At 38.6% G+C, this 18,949-nt stretch overlaps 1 protein-coding gene across 1 annotated transcript in view; it reads right to left on the reverse strand.

Moving 5' to 3' along the window:
* The window catches only part of ACTR5 (actin related protein 5), a 49,033-nt gene that overhangs the window by 20,192 nt on the left and 9,892 nt on the right, over positions 1-18,949 (reverse strand). The window contains exons 4-8 of the mRNA XM_053715426.1: positions 14,118-14,335; positions 11,775-11,936; positions 11,535-11,645; positions 10,844-10,983; positions 10,417-10,549 (exon numbers count right to left, since the gene is read on the reverse strand). Coding sequence (XP_053571401.1) covers positions 10,417-10,549; positions 10,844-10,983; positions 11,535-11,645; positions 11,775-11,936; positions 14,118-14,335 — 764 coding nt within the window. The remainder of the gene's footprint in view (positions 1-10,416; positions 10,550-10,843; positions 10,984-11,534; positions 11,646-11,774; positions 11,937-14,117; positions 14,336-18,949) is intronic.

Here is an 18,949-nt window from a genome sequence, read left to right on the forward strand (position 1 = left end):
AGAACTCTTCTTTTCGTTCACTTTCCATCCATGCGACCTTAGAAATGCCAGAACTAACTCTGTATGAGACTTGGCAGTTTGAAAGCTTGAAGCTTGTATTAGAATGTCGTCTAGGTACGGAGCTACCGAAATCCCTCGCGGTCTTAGTACCGCCAGAAGGGCACCCAGAACCTTTGTGAAGATTCTTGGAGCCGTAGCCAATCCGAATGGAAGAGCTACAAACTGGTAGTGCCTGTCTAAGAAGGCAAACCTTAGATACCGGTGATGATCTTTGTGAATCGGTATGTGAAGGTAAGCATCTTTTAAATCCACTGTGGTCATGTACTGACCCTTTTGGATCATGGGTAAGATTGTCCGAATAGTTTCCATTTTGAACGATGGAACTCTTAGGAATTTGTTTAGAATCTTTAAATCTAAGATTGGCCTGAAAGTTCCCTCTTTTTTGGGAACCACAAACAGGTTTGAGTAGAACCCTTGTCCTTGTTCCGACCGCGGAACCGGATGGATAACTCCCATTAATAACAGATCTTGTACACAGCGTAGAAACGCTTCTTTCTTTATCTGGTTTGTTGACAACCTTGACAGATGAAATCTCCCTCTTGGGGGAGATAATTTGAAGTCTAGAAGGTATCCCTGAGATATGATCTCTAGCGCCCAGGGATCCTGAACATCTCTTGCCCAGGCCTGGGCGAAGAGAGAAAGTCTGCCCCCCACTAAATCCGGTCCCGGATCGGGGGCTCTCGGTTCATGCTGTCTTTGGGGCAGCAGCAGGTTTCCTGGCCTGCTTGCTCTTGTTCCAGGACTGGTTAGGCTTCCAGCCTTGCCTGTAACGAGCAACAGCTCCCTCCTGTTTTGGTGCAGTGGAGGTTGATGCTGCTCCTGTTTTGAAATTCCGAAAGGGACGAAAATTAGACTGTCTAGCCTTAGCTTTGGCTTTGTCTTGAGGTAGGGCGTGGCCCTTACCTCCTGTAATGTCAGCGATAATTTCTTTCAAACCGGGCCCAAATAAAGACTGCCCCTTGAAAGGTATATTAAGTAATTTGGACTTAGAAGTAACATCAGCTGACCAGGATTTTAGCCACAGCGCCCTACGTGCCTGTATGGCGAATCCTGAGTTCTTAGCCGTAAGTTTGGTTAAATGTACTACGGCCTCCGAAATGAATGAATTAGCTAGTTTAAGGACTCTAAGCCTGTCCGTAATGTCGTCTAGCGTAGATGAACTAAGGTTCTCTTCCAGAGACTCAATCCAAAATGCTGCCGCAGCCGTAATCGGCGCGATACATGCAAGGGGTTGCAATATAAAACCTTGTTGAACAAACATTTTCTTAAGGTAACCCTCTAATTTTTTATCCATTGGATCTGAAAAAGCACAGCTATCCTCCACCGGGATAGTGGTACGCTTAGCTAAAGTAGAAACTGCTCCCTCCACCTTAGGGACCGTTTGCCATAAGTCCCGAGTGGTGGTGTCTATTGGAAACATCTTTCTAAATATTGGAGGGGGTGAGAACGGCCCACCGGGTCTATCCCACTCCTTAGTAACAATTTCAGTTAGTCTCTTAGGTATAGGAAAAACGTCAGTACTCGCCGGTACCGCAAGTATTTATCCAACCTACACAGTTTCTCTGGTATTGCAACGGTGTTACAATCATTGAGAGCTGCTAAGACCTCCCCTAGTAATACACGGAGGTTCTCCAATTTAAATTTAAAATTTGAAATATCTGAATCCAATCTGTTTGGATCAGAACCGTCACCTACAGAATGAAGCTCTCCGTCCTCATGCTCTGCAAGCTGTGACGCAGTATCAGACATGGCCCTAGTATTGTCAGCGCACTCTGTTCTCACCCCAGAGTGATCACGCTTGCCTCTTAGTTCTGGTAATTTAGACAAAACTTCAGTCATAACAGTAGCCATATCTTGTAATGTTATCTGTAATGGCCGCCCAGATGTACTAGGCGCCATAATATCACGCACCTCCCGGGCGGGAGATGCAGGTACTGCCGCGTGAGGCGAGTTAGTCGGCATAACTCTCCCCTCGCTGTTTGGTGAAATTTGTTCAAATTGTACAGATTGACTTTTATTTAAAGTAGCATCAATACAGTTAGTACATAAATTTCTATTGGGCTCCACCTTGGCATTGGAACAAATGACACAGATATCTTCCTCTGAGTCAGACATGTTTAACACACTAGCAATATAACTTGCAACTTGGTTATAATCTTTTTTAGCAAAAACGTACTGTGCCTCAAAGAGGTACTAAACGATTAAATGACAGTTGAAATAATGAACTGAAAAACAGTTATAGCATTCAAACTTTAAAACAACACAACTTTTAGCAAAGGTTTGTTCCCATTAGAAAAATAACAATAATTAAATTTGACATAAAAATTACAGAGCAACGTTTTTATTCACAGTCAATATAAAATTCTCACAGCTCTGCTGAGAGAATCTACCTCCCTCCAAAGAAGTTTGAAGACCCCTGAGATCTGTCAGATGAACCGGATCATGCAGGAAATATAAGAGTAACTGACTGGAATTTTTTGATGCGTAGCAAAGAGCGCCAAAAACGGCCCCTCCCCCTCACACACAGCAGTGAAGAGAAACGAAACTATCACAATTAAAACCAAACAACTGCCAAGTGGAAAATAATGCCCAAATATTTATTCACTCAGTACCTCAGAAATGCAAACGATTCTACATTCCAGCAAAAACGTTTAACATGATAAATACTTATTAAAAGGATTAGTGACTTTTAACAGAGTAGTTCCGGTGAAATACCATCCCCAGAATACTGAAGTGTATACATACATGTCATTATAACGGTATGGCAGGATTTTCTCATCAATTCCATTCAGAAAATAAAAACTGCTACATACCTCAATGCAGATTCATCTGCCCGCTGTCCCCTGATCTGAAGCTTTTACCTCCCTCAGATGGCCGAGAACAGCAATATGATCTTAACTACTCCGGTTAAAATCATAGTAAAAAACTCTGGTAGATTCTTCCTCAAACTCTGCCAGAGAAGTAATAACACGCTCCGGTGCTATTGTAAAATAACAAACTTTTGATTGAAGTCATAAAAACTAAGTATAATCACCATAGTCCTCTCACACATCCTATCTAGTCGTTGGGTGCAAGAGAATGACTGGGACTGACGTAGAGGGGAGGAGCTATATGCAGCTCTGCTGGGTGAATCCTCTTGCATTTCCTGTTGGGGAGGAGTTATATCCCAGAAGTAATGATGACCCGTGGACTGATCACACATAACAGAAGAAATAAGAATTACTTTTAAAAGTATATAAAGAAACTTTTAGTAAAAAAAAACATAGCGACTGGATTGTACAATATAAAAGGAATCTAAAGATCATTTTGCAATGTTAAAAATTTATCTTCACTTTAAGTATCACTTCCCTTCCCACGAACCCTAGTCATTCAACCGAAGGAAAGGAGAGAAAGGAAATAATACAAGGTGCAGAGGTGCCTGAGGTTTATATAAAAAACTGTCTGAAAAACAGGGAGGGCCGTGGACTCACCGTGTCAAGTAATAAAATAATAATAATAATAATAATAATAATAATAATAATAATAATGTGCGATTTAGATAGCACTTTTCTCCCTTTGAGACTCAAAGCACTTTAGAAATATACCAACATAAAGACATAAAAGTTAGGAGTTTTTGAAGGTCAGATAAGCGGACTGGATGCCTGATGGAAGAGGTGGGTCTTTAGCTTTTTTTTAAAAAAAAAAAGTCTGTAAGGACGGTGCCTCTCTGATTGCGCACGGTAAAGAGATCCAGAAAGTAGGGGCAGCATGGCCGAATGCTCTGGAGCCTGAGTTTGTCCTTATCCTTGGCACTGAGAGGAGGGATTTGGCTGACCTAAGTGAACGGGATGGGATGTAGGGTGTCAGGAGCTCTTTTCAGGTACTGTGGGCCTTGGTTGTTAAAGGCTTTAAAGGTCAGCAGGCCAATTTTAAAATATGTTCGCCTTTTAATTGGAAGCCAATGAAGGGAGTGGAGAACAGGCGTTATGTGGCAGGAGCGAGTTTGATTGCTCAGTAATCTGGCTGCTGCGTTCTGTACCGTTTGAAGGCGATGGAGTTCTTTTTTTGGGAGGCCCAAGTAGAGTGCATCTCAGTAATCTAGCCTAGAGGATACAAATACATGGATTAATGTTGGCATATCTTCCGGAGGAATTTAATGTTGTATCCTGGCTATGTTTTTCAGATGAAAGTATGCAGATTTTATTAGAGAGGAAATCTGCTGTTTAAAATATAGTCCAGCGTCAATCAGCACTCCGAGATTTCGTACCTTTGCTGAACTAACAAGTTCAGAGCCTCCAAGCTCCAGGCCAGTTAGGTGATCGTGGGATATTTTTGATGCCCAGGGTCCCCTCACCAAGAGTAACTCTGTTTTGTCCAGGTTCACTTTGAGACAGCTAGCATTCATCCATTCTATGAGGTCTGTTAAGCAACGGTTTATGCGGCATGCTGGGTCTGTAGTATCTGGAGCAAAGGAGAAGTAGAGTTGTGTGTCATCAGCGTAACAATGATACCTTAGGCCATGTCTGTTGTTAATGATGTCCCTCAGTGGTAGTAAGTAAATTGCAAATAGCATGTGAGACAGGATGGATCCTTGTGGAACTCCATAGGCCAGTTCTGTTGGTGCTGATGAGCTTGATCCTGATATTACTCTCTGTGATCTACCAGTGAGGAAAGATTTAAACCAGTTAAGGACTGTGCCTCCTAGACTACATATGTGCTGTAAGCGCTCTATTAGAATCCTACGGTCAATGGTGTCAAATGCAGCTGAGAGATTCAGGAGGATTAGAATGGAGTAATCACCTTTGTCTCTTGACATGAGGAGATCATTTAGCACTCGGACTAGCGCTGTTTCAGAAATAAATTTATCAGGTAAGCATAATTTTTGTTTTCTTTCTAATGACACATCAATTACTGTTGGGAATCAATACCCAAGCTAGAGGACACAGATGATATGGGAGGGCAAGACAGGTAACCTAAACAGAAGGTACTACTGCCTGAAGAACTTTTCTCCCAAAAGAAACCTCAGTGAAAGCAAAAATATAGAATCTATAGAATTCACGAAAAGTGAGCAAAGAAGATCAAGTTGCAGTCTTACAGATCTGTTCAACAGAGGCCTCATTCTCGAAGGCCCAAGAAGACACCATCCTTAAGGAATGAGCTGTAAATCTCTCAGGAGGCTGCTGTCCAGCAGTCTCATATGCCAAACAAATAATACTTCTCAACCAGAGAGAAGAGAAGTTGCAGGAGCTTTCTGACCCTTACGTTTTCCAGAAAGCAAACAAAGCAGAGGGCTGATGAAAGTCCTATGCAGCCTGAAAACAGAACTTAAGAGCACGCACAACGTCTAAGTTGTGTAATAAACATTCCTTATGGGAAGAAGGATTAGGACAGAGAGAAGGAACAACAATTTCCTGATTAAAATGTCAGTCCAAAAACAACCCTAGGAAGAAACCAAACTTGGTATGGAAAACTGCCTCATCTGATCAATTATAAGATAAGGAGAATCACACTGCAAGCTGAGAGTTCAGAACTCTCCGAGCAGAAGAAATAGCAGCAAGAAACAAAACTTAAATTGAATGTAAATTTTGATGCTAAAGTGCCCGGTTTTTAAAAATTTGATCAAAAACAGGGGCACTTTAATTCATCAAAATTTACATTTCACTCCTGTTGTGAAAGAACAAAACAAAACAAACAAACAAAAAAACAACTTACCTTTTAATCTTCACAGCAGCTCTAGCTTCCGCCACCCGTCTCTTCCTGGGTCTTAAATGAGGAATCCGGCTTCCTCCAATCACAGCGTTTAATCAGACACTGATTCCCCCCGGGGGGGGGGGGGGGGGGGGGGGGGGAGTTGAGATTTAAGGATGACATATCTATCATTTCTGACATCAGAAATGTCTTGCGACGACCGAAGGAAGCTGGGGCTGCTGTCAAGTTTAAAAAGGTAAGTATTTCTTCACAACACGAGTGAAATGTAAATTTTGATGAAGTGCCCGTTTTTAATAAAATTTTTAAAAACCGGGCACTTTAGCATCAAAATTTACATTCAACTTTAATATCTATGGAACGCATAGGCTCAAAGGGAGTCTGTCGTAAACTTTAAGAACAAGGTTGAGACTCCAAGGTGGAGCAACTGATTTTAACACAGGCCTGATTCACCCGGGCCTGACAAAAGGATTGTACATCCGGCATGTCCGTCAGACGCTTGCGTAGCAGAATGGAAGGAGCAGAAGTCCGACCCTTGAGGGTACTGACAGATAACCCCTTCTCAAGGCCATCCTGGAGTAAGGATATAATCCTTGGCATCCTGACCTTACTCCAAGAATATCCTTCACACCATTAAATATATTACTCCATATCTTATGGTAATCCCTCTAGCAACAGGCTTACAAGCCTGAACCATAGTCTCAATAACCGGTTCGGAAAAACCACTCTTGAGTGAAAACAAGCGTTCAATCTCCAGTCAGCTTCAGAGAAAAAGAGATTCGGAAGAAGGAAGAACCCCTGAAGCAGAAGGTCCTTCCTGAGAGGTAGTCTCCACGGATGTAGGGACGACAATTCTACTAGATCTGTCTACCCGATCCTGCGAGGCCATGCAGGAGCTAAAAGAATCACTGATGCTCTCTCCTGCTTGATCCGAGCGATAACTCATGGAAGGAGAGCAAATGGAGGAAACAGACATGACAACCTGAAGTTCCAAGGAGCTGCCAGAGCATCTATCAGAAAGGCTTGAGGGTCTCTCAACCTCAAACCGTACTATGGGAGCTTGGAGTTCTGACGAGACGCCATCAGATTCCCTTCCGGTAACTCATATTTGGTTGATAAACTGGAGAACACTTCCGCATGGAGTGCCCACTCCCCGGAAGAAAAATCCGCCTTCTCAGGAAAACCACTCCCAATTGTCACCCCTGGGATGTGGATGAAGATAGACAACAATTGTGAGCCACCTCCCACAGAATGATCCGAACCACCTCTTACAATCAAAGGATTCCGGATTCCTCCCTGGTGGTTGGTAAGCCACAGAGGATAAGTTGTCTGAGTGGAACTTGAAAATCGCTCTATACTCCAAGATGTTTATGATGGGAGCTGACTCCTACCGATCCAGGGTCCCTGCAACGTTAACGAATCCCAGAACTACCCCCAGTGGTCACATCACCCAGGAATGTCTCCAAGAACACACGCCCTGAGACATATACTCCTGAGAAACCACACAAAAAAAAAAAAAGACTTTGTTGATGATCTAGATCTATTCACTGAGACAGATCCGAGAGTTCTCCATATTTTGGAAATTAGCCAAGGGAATGATGTAAATGGGACCAATGTACTACTGAGAGGCAAATTCAACCGCAGCTAAATCTTAACTCCCACCCAACTGTTTGTAAGAGTTAACCATCTACTGGAGCACTAGAAGTTGCTGGTGGCTGGACAGGAGAGAGGAGAACAGGAAAAATCATTGATTTACTAGATAGAGAATCTATAAAAGGTCCCCAAAAAAAAACACCCTAGTAGATAGAACTAGGCGATTCATATAATTTCCCATCCATGGGAAAGTAAAATGGACCAGATCTCGAGAAAAAAGCCTTGAGTCTCTCGGATGGAAAAACTCAGAAGCTTGAAAAGATTCCAACTCATGGGAACAGTAAAACACATCCTTCAGGTCTATGCTCTTATGAACAGAACCTCTATACCAAAGGAGAATGGACGGTACTTAGAAGTTCAGAACCCGACTGTAACTTTCAGAGAGAAATGTCCCGAACCCAGTTCAAGGAATGTCTCTCAACATACCCAGAATGCAGATACCTTAGAAGGAGAAATCTGCCCCTAGGAGAAAATCTGAGAAAGGACAAGACTGACCCTGCAGAAAGAGGAAAAGGAAAACTTTCCTTTAGTTTTACTCTCTAGATGAATAGTAGAAAAACCCCTTTAAACCCTTAAGGTCCAAGGAATAATTCTGCCAGATCAAGTCCAAACAAGGTCCCATCCTTGAAAGGAAAAAAAAGGCAGAAGCGTGGATTTGGAGGAAACATTTGAAACCGCAGAACTATAAAGCCTATGCTGTACCACTAAGCCACAGGTAGGCTTCTCAGATGATCCATAAAGATTTCAGACCCAAGCTGGCGGGCTAGTACAGCAAGTCTAATAAGACAAGGCATTGCTCTAAATGAACAATTAAAACTCCAGCTTCTTATCAAAGGATCCGTAAAGGAGCAACTACCCTCCATGAGGATCGAAGACAGTCCTAGTAGAAAATGAGCCCATTTATCCTGGGAATTACAGCTATCCTCCCATTAAAAACAGTGCGCTACTGGTTTTTAATGGCGCGCATACTCCCGCTCTCTGTCCAGCAGTCTCTGCATACATACATAGCTAAAAGTCAGATTGCCTGCCCATGGACCTTAGGTGAGATCGGTAAAAAACGACTAGCTTGCTCTCCCGAACAGTGCGCCACTCGCTAATGGCGCGCAAACTCCCACTCTCCAAAAATCTGAATACACATATAAATAAAAGACAGATTGCCTGCCCAAAGTCTTAACCTAGATCGGTAAAAACCGAATAGCTTGCTCTCCCGCTCACAAATTCCATTAAGCAGGACAGATTAGAGAATATCGCATAGCGACCGAAATCATAACAGGCATCAGCACCCTAAGACAGCTTCAAACCTGGGTTTAACCTGATATAGCTCTGTTCTTTGCTGGATTATCCACAGCAGAGTAATCTTAACAAAAGAATAAAACAGAAAAAACTAGCACCCTCAGATTGTCATCTAAAATCAATTAACCCCTTCATCTCTAATAAAGGGAAACAGTCTCTTGCCAAGTTACATTAAGTGCCTGCTCATTGCCTTAAATCCTATTCTAACTAGGATATATGCATGTCCCTATAAAAAATTGCAGGAATTCCCCAAAGCGCCTCTTTTAAACTCTCAACCTGGAAGATAAACAGCACTTACTTGCATCTAACCGTCAGGCAGGACAGCTTACCTGGAGTGAGGGGATGCTGCTCCCCACATAAGCCTGTAGAAAAAAGAAAGATCAAAATAAACCTATTCTGGCTTTCTGTACTAAGGCAGCAGAGTGTTAGGAACTTGTAAGGTGGGCCTTGCTGCGTTTTCCTAACTGCTTTAAAGCTACCACTGCCCTACTGAAGAGACTAACGTGGAGTACAGCTAGACCCAATCTTGAGAGGAAAGATCAGAGCAAGCCTGCTCTGGCCTTCAAAATAATACAATCTTGATTGAAGTCAGAAACCACAATTTCACCTCCTCCTTGCACTGAAGGCAAAGAGAATGACTGGGGTTTGTGGGAAGTGATACTTAAAAGGGACACTGAACCCAAATTTCTTTCTTTCGTGATTCAGATAGAGCATGCCATTTTAAGCAACTTCTAATTTACTCCTATTATAATTTTTTCTTCGTTCTCTTGCTATCTTTATTTGAAAAAAGCATCTAAGCTTTTTTCTCGGTTCAGTACTCTGGACAGCACTTTTTTATTGGTGGATGAATTTATCCACCAATCAGCAAGGACAACCCAGGTTGTTCACCAAAAATAGGCCAGCATCTAAACTTACATTCTTGCATTGCAAATAAAGATACCAAGAGAATAAAGAGAATGTGATAATAGGAGTAAATTAAAATGTTGCTTAAAATGTCATGCTCTATCTAAATCACAAAAGAAAAAATTTGGGTTCAGTGTCCCTTTAACAGCTCTGGTGTGGTGCTCTTTGCCTCCTCCTCATGGCCAGGAGTGATATTCCTAACCGTAATTGATGATCTGTGGACTCACCATGTCAATAGAAAGAAATAAGTATTCCAAACTCACTTTAATACTACAATTTGTATTCTAATATCATTGCAGTCCAGGAATACAACTATTGGAAACCCTAGAGTTTGTTTATTTTATTAGCTTTGCTATGGCAAAAAAGACAGATGTAAATTAATCAAGCACTCCAGTATCTTATGGGGGGGGGGGGGGGGGCCACAATATTTTCAGAGGTGAATTGCAGAAAAAGTACTTGACAAAATTACTAAATTATAATATTTTCTGTGGGATTTAATTTTGAGATTATTGCCCCTTTCAACAGAGGGAAGACAACCCCTAACACTGCTGGGGGACAATTAACGGCAAGCTCTATAGTTATTAAATAAAGCACAGAAACATGGTTGGGAATGAGGCTCATAAATCCCAAGTAACAATGGATGCCAAACAAAAATTACATCCAAACTGAGTGCCGCCATCTTCTCTGTACTTCCAAAGAAAAGTGCTTGATGTTTCAAATAAAAATCATCCAGTAGAGAACACTTGTCAGAGTCTAAAAGTTACACTGATAAAGAAACTGAAACCTCTGAGGAGTCCGCAGCCAGTCATTGGGCACACATACCTGAAAGCTGGATTGGAAAGGCCTCATCTGTAACAGTTCTCGTTCCATCCTGCCCTGCATTCCTGGGTACATGACATTGCCTCCTGTTAGAAAGACATTTTGTACTAGCTGTTGTTGGGCATCTAGTGGGTACCTATAAAATGGAGATTTTGTCAAATTACACCTGTACAAATCCCAATTTTAGTAAATCCCTCTTGTGCTGTAAATTATATTTTTGCATGCGTAACCACATAATAAAATGCTTTATTTAAATGGAATACAGGTAACATATCCATGTACACACGATGTACATATCACTACCCCACTTATATTATTGATCATATAAGAAAAACTAAAAATATTTTACACTTTTTTAAAGCGAAAGATATTTTCAACTTTGTAAGATAAAAATTAGAGAGGAAACATATCTATTTCAGCATGTACTTGCCTTTCTAAAATATAATGTATAGTCTCTGCTAGGCCGGCTTGGTCCTCTCCAATCAGAGACGGCTGGAACAAGATCTCTGGTACCCGTATTCTTTCTGTGCCCAAATACATCTGGTGGTATTCTGCAATATTAAACATAGCCTGGAAAGGAGAGTAACAATAATAAGGCAAGATCCGTACGAAACACTACACATGACTTGCAGTGCACTACTAAACTATAAACAAACAATATTCCCACAAACACTGAGCAATATTCTTTCACTTATTTTGAAGTCATCATATTTGCTTTTCTTTGCCTCCCTTCTCATTAATGGCAGAGGCAGAACATGGTAAAACAGTACAGATGTACATGTATGACTTTTCTTGTGAATACACAAGTAATTGCATGATTTTCCTGTGTATCATTTATCCCTTAAAAATGATGTAAGGGATAAGCTTCACTTCATTCATATTAAATTAACTGTCCTCATTCATTTATATAGTAACAACATAATGTGTAGTACTAATTTATTTGATAGCAAAGTAAGCTATACAAAAATACAGTTACACAACCTATAATTTTTTTTAAAACTAGTTACGCACACATGACCAACACATTTCATTACTGAATCTGGTATACATTTTGTAATCCAAATCACATCAGCACCTAAAACCCCCCATTTATTTTACCCTTACAGATTTTAATATGATACCTGTACATTCGGTGTGTTCTTATCAGTTTCAATTTGTTCTTCAGGGTACAAAGGATCCATTTCTGAAATCCCTTCCATTTCATCCTGCTCTACGCCAAACATTTCTGGGGTCTACAAGAGAACAACTTATGAGCTACAAAAAGATCTTCTCAACCATGACTAAGAGTGCAAAGAGAAAATTTCACATCAAGTCTAGTCCAAGTAGAGTCCATAAAGTAATGTGATATTTCTCTTACTAACCAGTGGCTTGCTGTCAATAGCCTCAGCCAGTACTCGCTGCCTCCCCTGCTCTATGGCAGCACTCAGCTTATGGATATATGACTGCAGCTCCTCTGCAGAGTCCATGTTCAGTTCCATCAGGGCCTTGTGGAACTGATCCACCTGACCATCTTCAAGCAACTCCTGTAGAGGTTACAATGAGAGGGTTAAAGCATACAGGGCTACAGATGTACACCTGTGAATTGGATCACCGTGTTAAAAAATTGGGAAATGGTGAGGAAGATATTAGTTAGTATGTTATTCTCTACTAAGAACTGTGTTCACCAATAGGTTAATTATCATTTTTGTGTCTCATTAATCTGTATCATTGTTTATTTTTAAGAGGCCAAAAAAAAAAAAAAATTGATACTCCATTCTATTCTAGTTTCAACCGTCTCTTACCTGAAATTTGAATCAAACTCCATTCTCTCCCTAATACAAATACATGCAATTCAAAACTAGAAAACTAACTGCCCATCCTACACACAAGCTCTATACTTAAAAAGGGACACTGGCCATTAATTGGCCGGTCATACAACTGTCACTCACTGTCTCCCTGGTAGTTTCCTGCTCATGAGCTGTAAAGTGAGACTTTACCAATGTGTTTAATCCTTTTCAGGGGTTAAGCATACAGAAAGCTAGGGTCAGTAATGCAAAAAAAAAAAAAGGAGAGGAACCGGATTACTCTAAAAGATCAGAATGCCAACCCACTACTATATAAAGAAGGTCCATAAGCACACAAATAATATAACCAGTTCTCCATGCTGCACTCAGCCAACAATTATCACCTATAACTTTACTTCAGAGGTTCCATTATTAACTTTACTGCTATATACTACAACATAAGATAGATCGGGCATTGGTGCCACACAACTAAGTGATCCATTAAACATTTTGAGGCCATTGTACTGTGGCATCATAACAGTTATTCAAAACAGATGAATGTTTAATATATTGTAAAACGCTGAATATAATATTGCGGAGCACAGCATTAACTTTTTATCACTACAAACATAGTCCCACAAAGTGTTCAATTTTTAAAATAATATATTTCAAGATTGCTTAATACACAGTTACACACTGAACACATATGCTGTGTAGCACAGTGATAACATTACTTTATACATAGTTACATAAAGTGATCAATGCTTTCTCAAATTATATATTGAGTCATTATGTGTCTATGAACTGGATAACATAGCAATATTGTAATATATTACAGAATTCCATAGCTATCTCAATAGTAGGGCTCAGTATCCAGTGGGAGATTACTTGACGATTGAGGTAATACAATGACTAACCCACAAGATTTAATTCATTAGACCTATTTTTTTTAAACGTTTATTGGGGGTATAATAATGTTTAATCTCACATACACCGTTCTCAATGGGCAGTGTAAACCAATTCAGCATATCTGTAGGTGACAGCTTTTTTTATGTTTGTATAATATTAATACCCCAGAGAGTAACATATATTCAGTTGGATTATAGTTACAATTAGAATGAACTATTGAAGCGTATGAAAAACAGACATGTTTCTGGAGGTTTTCAAATAATACTTCTAGACAGAGGGATGAAGGCTATCAGAACTGAAAGATTCATAGATCAATACAACAGTCACTAAAGAGAAAAAATACTTTGTCCAGTTGTAAACTTAAAGTGAATGTAAAGTTGAATGAAACTACTATTAAAAACAGGGGCACTTTCATTCATTAAACTTTACATTGCAGCATGCTTTTTAAATACTTACCTTTTACTTTAGGAAACCCAGACCGGCGATCCTCCGCCTGCAGCTCATCTGTACTAACATCAGGAATGACGAAACAGGCTTCCTCTAATCATGACGTGCACTCTGGAGCATCCATCTCGTGAGGCCACGCAACGATTGGAGTAAGCCGGTTTCGTTATTACTGTGGTAACTACAGAGGAGCTGCGGGCAGAGTATCGCTGGTCTGGGTTTCCTAAGGAAAAAAGTATTTAGAAAAAAACAAAAAAAACGCTGAAATGTAAAGTTTAATGAATAAAAGTGCCCCTGTTTTTAATAATATTTTTTTTAAACCTGGGCACTCATTCACTCAACAGTCACTAAGGTCTATTAAGATTTTTTCGTTATCAGTAGCAGCAAACTAAAATGTAATCAAGATTTTAGTACTGATCCCAGAACTTAAGTCAACAGAAAGTTGCAATATAATTTTATAGGTAAAACTGGTTGAACCATTAACAAAAAACAAACAAACAGGGAAATCGTAAAAAACTAATTTTCTCCATAAATGTTGTTTCAATATGAGTGCAGCTCTAGATAAATGTATGTCAAGGTCCAAGTAACCTGTACATAAAGGAGCCTGTCCAACTTCTCCTGGTCCTGCTGCAGCTTTTCCTCTCTGCGCCGAGCATTTAATTCCTGCAGGCGCCTCAGCTGCTGCTGTCTGCGCTCCTGCTTCTCCTCAGAGGTCAGTGAGCTGCCCAGGAGCTTAGCTGAAAATGGCAGCTGCATCTTATGCACATTTTGCTCATAATAATATGGACAACGCCACTTCTGGAGAGCTGTAAAGAAAAGTAGAAAAAAAAACGATATAGTGAAAACTGCAAAGAAATATTGAATTGTGTCCTTGTCAATAGATAATGAAATAGAGTATCAATTTAATAGACAAAAATGGTCAGAAAGGTAAATAATAAAACATAGTATGGTTCCACTTTGAATACAATAAGAGATAACTGTAAGGGTCATAAAACACTTTGTAATTAAGGCTTTTGTGGAATCTTGTAATAAATGAATATACCATCAAAGTGGTTTGCTTCAGTCAAAATAGGATTAAATTAGAAAAAGCTATACTGGATTTAGTGCTTGAAATAATACACAAATAATATCAAAACATAGAAGTCAAACAACATTTATGTAACAGTAATCAAAAAATGCTCACGTTTAAAATCACTTTCCATAAGCAGTGTCACAAGGGTTCAACCAAGACTTTTAATTAGAAAATTAAAATAAAGAGCAGATTTCAATGATATAAGGAAATTGTTAAATAGCATAAATTGAGGCAAATTATTCTAAAAAAAAAAAAAAAAAAAAAAAACAACATGGGAGGATAAATGGAGAACATTTAAAACTTTGTTAAATAAATATACCGAACACATGGTTAAAAAAGTAAAAGAAATAAATCAAAGCCAATGTGACTAGATACAAATGTGTTAAGAGAAATTAGAAAAAAAAAATGTAGGGCATTTAAAAAAGGGACAGTCCAGACCAGAATTTTTTATTGTTTAAAACTATAGATAATCCCTTTATTACCCATTTCCCAGTTTTACATAAACAGTTAAAATAATAAACTTTTTACCTTTGTGATTACCTTGTATCTAAAGCCTCTGCATACTGCACCCTTATTTCAGTTCTTTTGATAGACTTACATTTTAGCCAATCAGTGCTGACTCCTAGGCAACTCCCCGGGCGTGAGCACAATGTTATCTATGTGGCACACATGAACTTACGCCCTCTAGTTGTGAAAAACTGTCATACTGCATTCAGCGGGCTAAGAAATTAACATATGAGCCTACCTAGGTTTAGCTTTCAACTAAGAATGCCAAGAGAACAAAACAAAAATTGATGATAAAAGTAAATTGGAAAGTTATTTAAAATTTGAATCATGAAAAATTATTTTTGACTAGACTGTCCCTTTAAATGATTTTAAGATTTTTTTTTACAAACTAATCATTCCAAATATAAAAAGAAATATATCAATGCATGCAAAAGGGCAATCAGATTAACCAAAATAAAAAATTACAAAAGATTCTAAGACAAACCCTAAAAGGTTTAAGTATATAAATGGCCAAAATCTAAAAATGAAAATATAGGTACATTAAAATGTGAGAAGGGCAGCATGATTAACAGTAACATGGGGAAGGTGGAGGCACTAAACTATTACTTTTCTTCAGTGAACCAGTGTAAGAGACATTGTAACAAACTAGAACATACAACCCCATACCTATAAATGTGTTATCTCTAGATGATAGAGAAAAAAAAACAATAGTTTTAAGTGAACTTAGTACTATCATAGCCAAACCTCTTCTACTCTTAATTTTTTCAATACTTATTATCCTCACTCGTAGTACCCCAGGTCTGGTGTAAAGCTGTTGTAGTGCCATCTTTTAAAGAGAGAAAAAAAAGGATCTGATTGAGGAAGCTATAGGCCAGCAAGACTGACATCATTAGTGGGGAAGATACTATATTCAAGATTATATTTGTGAAAACAAGAGTATGAGTTCAAATCAACATGGTTTTATAAGAAATAGTTCATGTCAAGCTAATCTAAAATTAGATTATATGAGGAGGCAAGCAAGAATATAAAGGTGAATTCATTGATGTGATTTACCTGGATTTTGCAAATCAGTGCCATGTGAGAGCTTACTCATCAAGAATTAAAGGGACAGTTTACCATAGAATTGTTATTGTTTTTTTTTTTTTTTTTTGATAATTTTTTATTGAGGTTTAAAAATCAAACAGAACAACGGGTATTATGGAATACAGCCAACATATATCAACAAGTAGAAAACCTAGCACACAAGTTGCAAAAATATATAGCAAGGCAGTTACATCATGAATATGCCAATAACAAGAATTCCATAAATAAACCTCACATTTCCTATTTTAGTTACATACAAAAAGGAAAAACGAAAGTAAATTTTAAACCTTAAAAACAAAGATATAATAAAAATAAAAGCAAAACGTAACGCAAAACTAAATCACAGATATTGACTTATACTGAAGGATCTTAGGTTAGGTGAGATCCATCTCTCCCCAACCATACTCGACCCTATACAAAAACCTAGCAGGGAGAAGAGGGGGGAGGAAAGAGAGGGGAAAAAAAAAAAAAAAAAAAAAAAAAATTAAATTATAAAAGAATAAATAAAAAATTTAAAATTTGGAAATTCTCTCTCCCCCAGTCCCACCCCCGCCCACCGCCCCACCCCGTCCCCCCCAAAAGCTATAAACTAATGTGTCATCGCAGAGCCCTCAATCCACGTATGTGGAAAAACATTAAGTAGCGTTAATTCCGCAAAACTCACCGAGGAAAGAAAGGGGGAAAGTATGCTTTTTTGCAAGGGATATGGACCACTTCAATAGAAACTTCTTAATCCTGCTCTCAGATACGTCATAAAGATGAAATGACTCAAAAACAATTTGATCTTGCAAAACTCTAAACATCACAGTTAATCCCGGCATCCGCCTGGCCTTCCAATTTTTAAGAATACAGTATCTAACAGTAAGTTTTATTGTTTTAAAAGATAGATAATCCCTGTATTACCCATTCCACAGTTTTGCATAAACAACACAGTTATATTAATATACTTTTTACCTCTGTGATTACCTTGTATCTAAGAACCTTCTTCCAGTCCCCTGAGATCACATGACTGTGACTGTTTATTATCTATTGTCTTAAATTTAGCATTGTTTTTTGCTAAATCTTAAATAACCCCCTGTGCCTGAACACAGTGTTATCTATATGGCCCACGTGTACTTTCTGTCTCTTGTGTTGAAAAGAGATTTAAAAAGCATGTGATAAGAGGCAGCCCTCAAAGGCTTAGAAATCAGCATAAGAGCCTACCTATGTTTAGTTTAAACTAAGAATACCAAGAGAAAAAAGCAAATTTGATGATAAAAGTAAATTGGAAAGTCAATTAAAAGTCCTATCTGAATAATGAAAGTTTAATTTATACTAGACTGTCCCTTTAAGTGGCTGAGAAAAGCTGAAAATTTTGTTTTCTCATGGATAAATAACTGAATAAAAGACAGGGAGCAACATTTTGTAGTAAAATGGATCATACTCAGATTGCACAAATGTAATTAGTCGGATCCCCAAGGATTAGTATTGAGCCCTGTTCTTTTTAATATTTATTTATCAATAACTTGGAGAAAGGATTAAAAGGAACATGAAATTCATTTTATTTTTTTTAAATAATTTTTGAGAGTTCAAGATGTGTACAAAAATAGGCACATTAAATACATATTGGGACAAAACAGAAAAAAATACCATCAGCATTCTCCATGACAATAAAATAAGGTACAAGCCAATGTTCTCAGTCAATACATGAGAATATAAAATTTAGTAATACCGATGATTATCTAAATAGCACCCTATTATCTAAATAGCACCCTAAGTATAAATTATAGAATAGCAACCTTGAACCCTCTTTTTTTAGCCTTCTCAAAACAAATTGGGCCACTTGTGGACCTCAAATCTCGCTAACAGAGAATACAACAGAAGGATCATATTTATATAGGGTCACTTTTGGACCAGATTGTATGACAAGGTTATGTATAGATCTAAAAAAGGTTGCATTTGGATCTTAGATACAACATACTAACAGTTAGGAACTGTTATAGGTGGGTATACACTGTAAGAGCAGAACTATGGATAAGGAACTAAAGTGTGAGAGGAGAACTGTGTGGTATAAAGAAAATTACTTGGTGAAGTATGACTCTGACATCTATTAGGGTTAGTTTATAAAGGGTTCCAAACAATTAGGGCAGAATTTTGCATTTGCAAAAATTATACACTCCTATTCATGAAAAGATATGGGTGATCTCGATCTGGGAGATATTATTATAGCTGCCTAGTATTAAAAATGTTAAGAATGGACCAAAGTCATTAAATTGCAAAGGCAATGCTGTTAAATAGTACAAAAGCAGCAAGGCTAGACTTCCTCTTTCTAAAGCATTGATGTATGCTGGAGGTCTTAATTATAAGGATTTGTACACGCCTTGCAATTTAGGGTAAACCTGTGCATGGAAGTCAGTCCAATGTACAGATATACACACCACTATTTAAGTATGGGCAGTAAACATTGTTATACGAGCTAAAGTGTGAATATGCTGTACTAAAAGGGAGTAAAGAAACAAACATCTCTCTATGTGTGTAGTAGCAGGGACTCAAGCTTCGAGCTAATGAGTTGTCATTGAGGTGTCCAAAATATTAAACTCAAAGAAGAGCTGAGTGCAAGTGCGACAGAGGAAAGCTTCATGTGCAGAACATCAAATGTATACAAAACTAGACTTATTTATATCCCCAGTGGATGGCTCTCATATAGTCCAATATATGTTAGTACAGCTTATGGGTTATCTGTATAGCATTATATGGCAGTAGAAAATACAGACCCTTA

This window comes from Bombina bombina, chromosome 1 (assembly GCF_027579735.1).
Source record: "Bombina bombina isolate aBomBom1 chromosome 1, aBomBom1.pri, whole genome shotgun sequence".
Classification (NCBI taxonomy): Eukaryota; Metazoa; Chordata; class Amphibia; order Anura; family Bombinatoridae; genus Bombina; species Bombina bombina.